General features: G+C 46.9%; 1 protein-coding gene across 2 annotated transcripts in view; it reads right to left on the reverse strand.

Annotated features, from left to right (window-relative positions):
• The window catches only part of SLC12A3 (solute carrier family 12 member 3), a 36,555-nt gene extending 25,664 nt beyond the window's left edge, over nucleotides 1-10,891 (reverse strand). Inside the window, exons 1-7 of one of the 2 annotated variants that reach the window (XM_048816727.2) lie at nucleotides 10,511-10,891; nucleotides 7,858-8,004; nucleotides 4,654-4,729; nucleotides 3,950-4,045; nucleotides 2,861-3,000; nucleotides 1,817-1,927; nucleotides 837-948 (exon numbers count right to left, since the gene is read on the reverse strand). In XM_048816727.2, the coding sequence (XP_048672684.2) occupies nucleotides 837-948; nucleotides 1,817-1,927; nucleotides 2,861-3,000; nucleotides 3,950-4,045; nucleotides 4,654-4,729; nucleotides 7,858-8,004; nucleotides 10,511-10,813 (985 nt within the window). In that variant the 5' untranslated portion in view covers nucleotides 10,814-10,891. The remainder of the gene's footprint in view (nucleotides 1-836; nucleotides 949-1,816; nucleotides 1,928-2,860; nucleotides 3,001-3,949; nucleotides 4,046-4,653; nucleotides 4,730-7,857; nucleotides 8,005-10,510) is intronic. The other variant, XM_048816728.2, reaches the window with a different exon arrangement.
• Between the last annotated feature and the right edge of the window lie 247 nt (nucleotides 10,892-11,138).

The raw sequence follows: 11,138 nt of genomic DNA on the forward strand, positions 1-11,138 counted from the left end.
ACTGTACTCGAGCATTCATCTACATTTGTAAATAAACCATAATCATGCTGGTGTAGTAGAACAAAGCCCTGGACGGAATGATTTAGTTGGAGATGGTCCTGCTTTGAGCAAGGGGTTGGACTAGATGACCTCCTGAGGTCTCTTCCAACCCTAATCTTCTATGATTCTATGATCCAAAAGCCATATAATCCACCAAAATTAACCAGGCCCTCTCCACCGAAATGGAACAGCGGCGATTATGGTGAGATGTCTGAGCACCAAGACTTCCTCGTTTTGTGACATGTAGCAGAGAATATTTGTTAGCACATTATCATAATTAAGAGTCCTGCTGAATAGAAAACTCTGGTGCAACCTTCACTGTGGTTTTGTTCCCATTCCACCATAACCATTAGAACTAAACTCCAGTTGACACAGTAAACTGACTGAAAATACATTCTGGCCAGCTTATGTGCATATCTGACCCCCACCACCTTAGTACCCAAATGCCTCATGATCTTGTAATGGCTTTGGCCTCACACCCGCCCTGGGAGGTAGGGAAGTTCTATTATCCCCACTGTACAGGTGGGGAACTGAGGCTCAGAGACAAGTTGCATGAGATCACACAGGAAGTCTGCTCCCGAGCAAGAATTTGAACCTGAGTCTTCCCAGTCCCAGGCTGCCTCCCTAACCACTGAACCATCCTTCCTCTTCCTTTAGGGGATGCATTTGTCTTCCCTTTTCACTGTTTGTTTGCTTACTTGCAAACCTCAGTCATTCACGCCGGCTCTCCCAGCCATCCATGAGAATTAGTAAGAGTCCCCCCCAAACTCCTGCCTCTAGCCACCGCTGGAACCTACCTCGGTAACTGAAAAATCCTTTTGCCTGCTTCTCCTCGGAGGCTGGAATCACCGTCCCCACTATGTAATTTATGAAGGAAATCATGATGATGATGAAGAACAGCACCTGTGCCTGTGAGACCAAAAGAATCCAGCTGAACAATCTGCTGGCTGAGTACCTGCTGCAAACGCTGTACAAAGGGGTGGAGTGAAAAGTACCGGTGGGCAACTCCTAAGTAAGTTTCACCCATCTGCCAGCTGGGAATCTGCAAACAGGCCCCCCTGAAGCAACATTCTGCCCTTGTGACTAGTAGGCCAGGGTAAGTAACCTGTGCATTCCTCCCAAGCTGCAATGCTGCTTATACCCTAAGGCTAGTTGGTGCAAAGGAGCGACCCAACCTCTTCCCCCAACCTCTCCTCTGTACCATGCTTCCTGCCCCTCCTAAACTTGGGGACAGATGGTTCTCATCCAGCCTAACAAGCTAAGCTAAGCATCAGTTCTGGCTAGACCTGTGTTACAAGATGCAGCATGACCCTTGAGACGTGCCTTGCACAGTCTTCTGTATTTGTCTGTCTCCCTAGGTTTCTTGGCCAGCAGGCTTTTGTGGCTAGTTAAAGGAGGCCAATAGCAGCATCTGAACAAATGAACCAGACAAAGGACAACACTGAGGCAAACGTGGTGATAAGATTCAAGAAAGATTTGGATATTCGTATGAATGAGAACAGATTCTGCAGTTTCAACAGTCAGAAGAAAATTATATCTAGGCTGACAATGCTTATGCTGCAGGGCAAAACCCAATCATCAGGAAGGATCAGGAAGAATTTTCCTGGTGGTAAGAACCTTGCAATTAGGTGTATTATTGCAAGGAGGGTATAGGTCCCCTATTCCCTGAAGCAACTGGCATTGGCTGCTGTTGGAGGCCGGATACTGAACTAGCTGGACCATGGATGTGTTGCGGTATGGAAATTCCTACATTCATCCTAACAATTGAGACCGTTACCTTTGCTTCCCATTCCATTCCAGCCAAGGAAATCCCAAGTAGCACTGTCACTGTGATGACCCCGATGATGCGGATGTCATTTGTGGGGTCTACAATGGGCGAGTTATGTTCCTGGGAAAGGAAGCCCAAGTCAGCAGTCTGCAGTTCTGGAAGCTGATGGCAGAGTTGAACCTAACCATACAGACCGCATCCGATTCCTTCACTTCCTTATGTCTTTCTGTACTTTTAAATTCCTCTTTTTATTAAAAACCAATAGAGAATGAAGAGGCCTATAAAACCATCATTCTTTTGTACCAACATTCAACCAGCTAAGTCATTTCAGTCGGCAGTGACCTTAAATCTGGTCTGCCAGGCACTTTTCTAGACTTTTATTTTACATTAAAACATTATGGACCTACTGACTGTGAGTTCTTCAATGCCAGGGCTGTGTCTTACCTAAGTTCCATAGAGCACTGCGTGAATGGATAGGTCTATATAATTTTCGGTGTGTTTGAGGTATGGATCTGTAAAGTCATTTATACTTCCTAAATAAACAGCTTTAAAATGATATTTAAAACAAATGTGAATCGTTAAAAAAACAAATTTCCAATTTCAAACCAGGCAGGAGCAGGCTGTATGGAACAAGCCTGAACTGGCAAACATGTGGAATGGAAGAGCAACTCGGTCATTGTCATCTCTAATTAGCATGATTTCCATGGTTATTGATTGCTGTTGATTATTAATTGTTGGTTATTGATTTGAGTATTGATAACTAATCAGTGGCTATAAGTGATTAATTACCATTCATGTATCAACTATTGATTATTAATTTGCTTATGATTAATGCACACGCAATGGCATGTCAAGAGCAAAAAGTTTAATGACAGACAAGTTGAGGGGAAAGAGAAAGAACAAATACAGATTCTTTTGTACAACTAGATTCACTGTCGGCAGCATGGCAGAAGTTGGCCTTTAAGAAGGACTTAAATGTTGACACGGTACAAGTCCTTGCGGATGAAATCGGGGGGGAGGGAGGGGCACCATGAAACAACTCGGATTCCTTACCTGGAGCAAATCGCGCACAGTTTCCGCAAAGCCCACCGTGTGCATGGCCACCGCTACGGCATTCGCAAAGGCAAATATGAGACCGATGGAACCACCCAGCTCTGGACCGAGGCTTCTTGAGATAAGGAAATAGGTGCCACCTAACACATGCCAGAAACATTTCGTTGTTTAAATACTTCACACGCAGGATCAGCACTGCAGCACCTGAGGTGATCACAGATATTCATGACCCAAACAACATGTCCTTAATGACTCTTTGTCCTCCGCATAAACTAATGACAAGTAGACCACAAAAGCCTGTGTGGCAGACACGTATCTACATCCATACACTGTATGCACGATGAGTGACAATGACACAGGGAGATAGGATAAGATGCTCAACATTTTACAAGGCAGTTTATCAGGGTCTGAATATCAAAGTTCAGGCAAGTCTGGATCTGGAATTTTGGGACAGGCCCATCTCTAATTAAAAAGCATTAATTTTGTGCTCATAAAGAATCCCTTCCTAGGAGAAGGAAGAGTTTGAAGGGAGATTGGAACAGTGACTTAGAACTAGACAAGAGCAAACCCTTGAGAAATCGGCATGAGGGAACTAGGTGTTGATAAGACAAAACCAGACTGAACCTTTCTTTAACACGTCAGAGATTTCATATTTCTGTTTCACCCAGGACTGCCCCCCTTTAGCCATAGACTCCTCTACAAGTCATGTGAATGTCCTTGCTGAGCCGCTCCCTCTCCTGCCAGAGTGGGCCCAGAAGCAGAAGAGATGGAGGAGGTAGCTTGAGGAGATGGCAGCCCAGAGTTCTGGGAAGCAGGGAGCTGGGTCCAGGGATCCTGGGGGCCAGAGCCTCAGGAGGAGCCATCTCCCCTCCAGCCAGTCGCTGACAGCTTCTATCATCACTTCTTCCCCATATCCAGGGACCAGCCTTAGGTGAGAGGGACTGCCTGGAACCTGTCCCCCTTCCCCTCCAACCAGAGAGACCGGGATCAGCCGAGAGAGATCGGTGCCAGCTGGGACCTCTTCCCCCTCTCCTCCCCCAGGAGAGACCAGGGCCAGCCCTCAGAAGAAAAATGGGAGCCAAGCACTACCTGATTTCACTTTGCCGTTGGTGGAGATGGCAGAGATGGACAAGCCTGTGATGCTCGTCACAGTCACAGACATGAAGATAATCAGCCATGTGAGCGCTGCAGAGAAGAGGAATTATTTTCACTTTGTTGCCTGGTGAAGAAAGCAATACCACCATCTCTGACTCTTTTCCTTGGTGCCCCATACATTGATCCATAAAGTCACCCTTCCCCTCAACCTACTTCTTCCAGGATGTCGATAAGGGGCCATGTCCTCTTCTGAGCCCAATTTCTATATTGCATCTGCCTGTCTATATCCCTAGCCCATCTTCTCCATTGCTGTCCCATAGACACCAAAGCCCAGATTTTTAAAGGTATTTAGGCATTGCTGAGTTAAGTGTTGCAACAACTAACAGATTTAGGAGCCTATGTCTTCTTTTCAAAAAAGATTTAGGAACTAAATCCCTCAGTCAATGGGATTTGGTCTCCTAAGTGCCTAAATAACTTTAGAAAATGAGATTTAGGCTCCTAAATCAGTAGGCTTTGCAATAGGGGGCACAGTGACCCCTGAATACCTTTAAGAATTGGGCCTAAGGATATTGGGGAAGGGAGGGACTGTTTTCATGGTGTCTTGAATAGTGCCAAGCACTCTGTCAGGGTTTACAACTAAACAAATTATGTCAAATATAATTGTTGCTGGCAACTCTAGAGAATGGAGCTGCACCTACCAATCCCTGCCTGTGCAGTGATCCAGGGCAATCGTAGATAGAGAATCACACCCCAGATGTTCAGCATGCATCGAATCTAGAAGGAAAACAGCCACATTAATCTCATGTGATCGTCTGCATAGCTGACAGTGCGCATGAATAGAGAAAAGTGGAATTGCCAGCTCAGACCTATGGCTCCTCAAGTCCAATATCCTATCTGCAATAATGGCCAGTGCCAAATGCTTGAGACCCATGAAGTGGAGTGACCAGCCCACAGGAAGGTTTCCTCCTAACCTCATCAGTCAGAGGCTGGTTTAAGCCCTGAAGCAGGAGGCTTAATTTCCCTTCTAGAAGTTTTTAAATCCTTCCTATTGCAACTCTGTGGTGTTCGTGTTATCCATGTCTATGTCTAGCTCTTATCTAGCACTTTTCATCAGTAGATCTCAAAGAGCTTTACAAAGCAGGTCAGGATCATCATCCCCCATTTTACAGATGGGAAAACTGAGGCACAGGGCAGGGAAGCGACTTGCTCACAGCCTCCCAGCAACAAAGCAGGGAATGGAGCCCAGGTCTCATGAATCTTAGCCCAGTGCTCCGTCCGCTTGGCAACACTGCATCCTCTTCGGAATCCTGCTAAGCTCTCGGCCTCAGTGATCTATCTGTGTTAGGTATTTCTATAACCCCCATGGCCATAGCTGAGAACGTCACAACCTTTCAGTATATTTACTCTCACAACACCACTCTGAGGTAGGTCAGGCCTCTTGCTGTTATCCCCATTACAGTTGGAGAACACAGGCACAGAGAGATGGAGGCTACATCTATACTGCAAGCTAGGGGTGTGACTTCCCTGCTCATGATTGGATGTTTTTTTTCCTAAAAGATCTGCTCTAGGAATTATTTTATAGAAGGTCTTTGGCTTGTGTTATACAGGAGTTCAGAGTACATGAGCACAATGGCCCCGTCTGGCCTTAGAATCCACGAACGTGAAGCTGGTGGGTCTCTACTCGGCATGGCTCGTCCATGCCTTCACTGCCTCTGCTACACATGCCACTGCAGCTGCACTGCTATTTATGCTCACGCAAGCTTGAGGAGAGCTAGCGCAAATACATGTACACAAGCAGGGGAATCACACTCCTAGCTTGAGGTGTAGATGTAGCCTGATTTCCTCAAAATCACACAGGAAGTCTGTGGTGGAGTAGAGGATTGAACCCGAGTCTCTCAGGGGCCAGGCTAATGCCTTCAGCACAGGACCATCCTTCCTCTCTACCTGAACATGCTACCTCTGATACCTTGTGGCAATGAGTTCCACAGATCCATTGTGCATTCTGTGTAAAAAAAAAAAAAAAAGCATTTCTTTTTATTGTTTTTTGAATATGTCACTTCTCCATTTCATTGAAGGACCCTTTTGTTCTTGTATTATTAGCAAGGCTCCGTGTTTGTCACGGAGGTCAGGGAAATCAGGGATTCCGTGACCACCATGACTTCCGCAGCAGCACAATGCGGCTGGCCTGGGAGCCACCTGAGAAGCTCGGGCAGCCCCTGGGCCAGTTGCAGCAGGAGTTTGGGTGGGGGGGATCAGGGCTGGGGACTGGGGTGCAGGGTGGTGCTTACCTGGGGGGAGCTCCCTGGAAGGGTGACAGGAACTCCCCTCCCTCAGCTCCTAGTTCCATGAGCTGCCTCTGCCCACGGGCACCGCCCCCGCAACTCCCATTGGCTGCAGTTCCCAGCCAATGGGAGCTTCAGAACGGGGGCTTGGGGCGGAGAGGAGGCAGCACATGGAGCTAGGAGCTGGAGTTCCCGCTACCCAGGAGCTGGGTAGGGAGCCTGCCCCAGCCCTGCCAACCCCACCCCCATTGCACCCGCAGTGCCCCCCTGGGCCTCACCCTCCACAGCACCCGAGGCGTCCCCCCAGGCTGTGCCCCACCCTCCACAGCACCCATGGCGCTTTCCCCGGGCTGCACCTTCCCCGAGTACCCGCGGCACTTCCCCAGGCTGCACCCCCACGCAGCACCCGCACCCCCCCAGTATCCAGGGCGCCCCCCGGGCCACCCCCGGAGTAACTCCCCACCCCTGCAAGTTTTAGTTAGGGGTATATAGTAAAAGTCATGGACAGGTCACTGGCCGCAAATTTTTGTTTACTGCCCATGATTTGTCCGTGACTTTTACTAAAAAGTACTCATGACTAAAACGTAGCCTTAATTATTAGAGCAGGTTAATAGAAATGTCTGATCTACCCTCTCTAGACCATTCATTGTTATGTATACTTTTATCACATCCCTCTTATCTGTCTCATCTCCAAGATTACTCCCAATTCATATCTCCCTTCATATGGAACCCTTCTTATGCCCCAAATTATTTCATCACTGGTCTTGCACCCTGCCCCCCATTCTTTCTGTTGTATGCTGCCTGAAATAGGATGATCGGAACTGAACGGAGTCTTCCAGGTGAGGGCATCGGATTGACATATAATGAAATGAACATATTTTCAGTATGATTTCTCATCCCATTCCTTACACCTCCTAACCATTTGTTTGATTGTTTTTTCGGCACCTTGAGCAGCGACTTCCCTGAGCTTGCTGCAAAGATACCCAGTGGAGGCAGTCAGGTTAGAACCTAGTAATGTGCAACAATTATTCAAATGTTTCCTTTGAATCTGTCTTCTATTTGCCACATCACCCTAGTATTCGAGCATCTCACGGTCTTTAATGTACCTAAGCTCACAGCAAGTAAAGTGCTATTATCTCCATTTCCCAGGGGAGACACTGAGGCACAGGGTGGCTCTGTAACACACACAGAATGCCTTCAGCAGAACACAAAATTGAACCAAGGTCTCCAAAGTCCTAGACTGATCCCCTGGACCATCCTTCCTCCCTACCTACATCACCTGCCATTTGTCGAGTTTGAACATCACCTGCTATCATGTGGCTTAATATAATGGGTTATACTTGGCAGATGAGACATCAGGGTTGCATACTTGTCACAGTAAAATAAGCTAGATTATACAGTGAACCCAGGGAGAAGAAAAGTTCTGCACTGACTTTCAAACCCAAGCCATTACCCTCTGTATGGTCCCATTGAAGTCAATGTAGGAGTGATCTACAAATTGGGGAGAGTGAAGGTGGCAAGATCGGGCTGTACGTGAATTGTTGCCAGCATAGGACCCGAGCTCTCCCATTACACTTCCTTCTGGTCTGTAGGCAGCAAAAAAAAAAACAAACAACTCACCATCACCCCTTTCACCCATCCAAATCGGACAGGCTCTCCTTGAGGCTTTTCCCCACCCTCACCACCATCTTCCTCAGTAGTTTCATCACTCAGGCCATTACTTCTCTGGGGCTCGTACACGGGATTGTGGAGATGACTATTGTCCGACTGAGAAAGCAGAGAGAAATCAAGTCACAACAGGGCATAGAGGTGGGACAGAAAGGAAGATGTCTGGGACCATATTCGACCTTGTCAATTTTCAACCCTCCGTTTGAAATTTTTAATCCTAGAGGTAAGCAGCAATGTTGTGCTAACAAGGTTTGTCCGGGCAAGACCTGTCTCTCACTAGGTGTCTGTACAGCGCTGAGCACAATGGGACCCCAATTTCAGTTCACACCACCATCATATAAATAATGAACACCACCACCCTACAAGTAGAGACATACTCCTGTTTCTTCTTAAAATACTGTAAATCAGAACTTGCAAATAACAATAATACCTAGCTTGTATACAGTGGTTTCCATCAGCAGATCAGTAGTAGCAGATCTGGGGAGTGGAGACTTTGGGATTTTTGATTCACAGTTAGTTAATATTTGCACAGTGCTGTAAAAATATAAGGAACTATGGGTGAGATTTTCACAATCTGTCTGTCTTAAGGACTGACATGGCCCCCGTCACTATCAGATCTGAGGACCTCACAATCTTTAGTGCATTCATCTTCACACAATCCTGGGAGGCTGGGAAGCACGGTTATCGCCATTTTATAGATGGGAAACAGAAGCTAAAGACCAGATTTTAAAGATATTTAGGTGCTTAAAGATGCAAGTGTTTTCAGAGGGATTTAGGTGCCTAGGTGCTTTTGAAATCCCCCATAAGCAGCTATTTGCATCTTTAGGTGCTGAAATACTTTTAAAAACACGGCCCTTAGTAAAGGCGGTGGGACGCATGGGAAAACCACTGTTCACACGATGCCTCAAACGGAGCTTTCATCAGCAGTGCAAGGACAAAAATATCTCCGAGCACGGGGGCAAGATGATGGCAGGTTTCAATGAGCCCCAGGAGCTTGCTGACTACAGGCTGCAGAGAAACGAGTCCATCTTCAGCTCATCCCTGGAATGCTGAGATAGCAAAAGACCCCTCATGGAGGAGGCCTGTGACCTAGACCACAACAACAGAGTGACTCGCAATAGGATGCATACAGGCCATGTCACACAGCCCTGCAGTCTTTACTGCTTGAGTCTGTGTCATGCTGGTATGCCCCTTCCCAATAGTTGGAGTAAGAACTTGAAACACCTTGTTTGAAATTACTGAACCTCCATGACTACTTTCTTAAGAGCTTTGGCAACAGAGAAGGGGGTTCTGGGTTGGGATGCAGATAGATACCCCTAAGGCCAGAGATTTTACAGACCATGGAGCCCTCTTCCCCCTCCAAGTAAGGGGTACAATAGTGGGAGCAATTTAGGGAAAACTTGCCCTGCCCAAAGTCAATCTGTTTGCTGGATAAATACAGGATTTGAGTCACTTGGTCCATCAAGCCAGGAACTTTCTGCAGCACTAATTTCACTTGAAAATAAAAAACCACAAGCATACCTCTGTTTGCCGCAAGGTCAAGGTAAATGACCATAACCGTGCAGAGAGACTTCAACAGCATTCCTTCTATCCCCCAGGACAGAAAAAGGACGGGACACAGAAACATAACCCTACACCACCATTTATGAGGCGGATGCATGGCCCAAGAGCTCAGACCTGACTTTGCTAGGAAGCAACTGAGTTTTGCAAGTCCTCTACCAGGCCATTTCTTTTCTTTATTTACTTGAGTTTATAAAAATACTAAAAAGGGGGGCACCTAGCTACATGTTCTCGGCATCCTTGGCATAACTTAAAAATACATCCGAATGCAGGTGACCCTCCCAGTCCCCATCCTGGCAATTACAATTCTTCCCTAGCTGCTCCTTGCCATGCCTGGAGGGAAAATATGCTCTGAAGAGCATCAGAAATGGGATGTTTTGGACCAAGGAAGGGGCGGATTCCAAAGCTGGAGTCAGATTTCACTCTACGTGGACATGATGGAAGCAAGGCCTTGTTATTATTGGAAAGCAGGCAGGCTTCCTCTTCATATGCAGTAGAACAACATCAATGGGAAAATATTGCAGAGCATGAGGGTAGTTAGATTACAATACTACCGCAGGTTTGTTTTATGTCTGGGAATATGAATTTTACAGCAATATTCATTGTTCATCCTATATGCTAGTGTGATTTACCTCTGCCCTCTCAGGAGAGTGACACAAGCCGATGGAGTCATGAGCTGATCCATCTGCTTGATATTTAAGTCCCAAGAGCCAACATTTTCTCCAGGTGGAAACAGGGCACTCAGCACTCCAAAGCTGTTGGTTGTCCGCAATGGAGCTGGAGAACCATTTGCAGTGACCTAAAGCATCAGATTTCACCTTTGTTGTTGGTTAGTAACTAGATTAAGAACAGATCATGATTTCCACCCATGGTTCACAGTTATTCAGCGACTCTTTCTATGACCCATGTTTGCAGAAGGCTTATTTCAAAGTCTATGTTTCTTCTGCAGGGACAGAGATAAGTACAGAAAGAGCATTCACTACAAACAGACTACAGCACTTCTCAAGTAAATCGATGCTTGAGACAGTCCTGCTACATCGCTTACCTTCAAGAAAGAATGTAGATCTGCCAGCGTGGGCCTAACTTTATTGGTTTCGCCCACCGCCTTCGTATTGGCATAATGTTCATAAGTCGGCACAACATCCACTGTGTTGTAGCCAAAGGTCCTCATGTAGAGAGTGCTTCTGTGGGTGAGGTGGCTGGGATGGGGAGCCTCACAGGGGGCAGCAGCAGGCGGTCCATAGTGAGGTTTGCCGCTGTCCTCGGTGCTGATCAGGGTGCTAATGGTGAACCTGCCACTGGCATGGGCCAAGTCAGTTAATTCTGTGGCTGGCAATTCTGTGGCCATTTCATCCCTGCTCTTCTCTCTGCCTGGGTCTCTCTTGGTCAAGTGATGGGGAGCTGTGATGCGATTGGCGACACACAGGAGCGTATGGAGACTTTATACACAGCGAAACCAGAACGAACCAACTGGCCGCCACTTAATCAATTACTCATGGGGAAAACTAATTGGCTTGAACCACCCGGAGCTGGTCGTGGGAAAGTATAGCCTGAGGGGGTATCAAAATGCCTGTTACCCGAATCGCTGACTCCCAGTGCCTGATCGGGGCTGCGATAACAGATTGGAGATTAAGTCCCAAGGACAGATCAGTGGGAGAATGTGGAGTTATGTT

The sequence above is a fragment of the Caretta caretta genome, chromosome 12, assembly GCF_965140235.1.
Source record: "Caretta caretta isolate rCarCar2 chromosome 12, rCarCar1.hap1, whole genome shotgun sequence".
NCBI classification, from domain to species: domain Eukaryota; kingdom Metazoa; phylum Chordata; order Testudines; family Cheloniidae; genus Caretta; species Caretta caretta.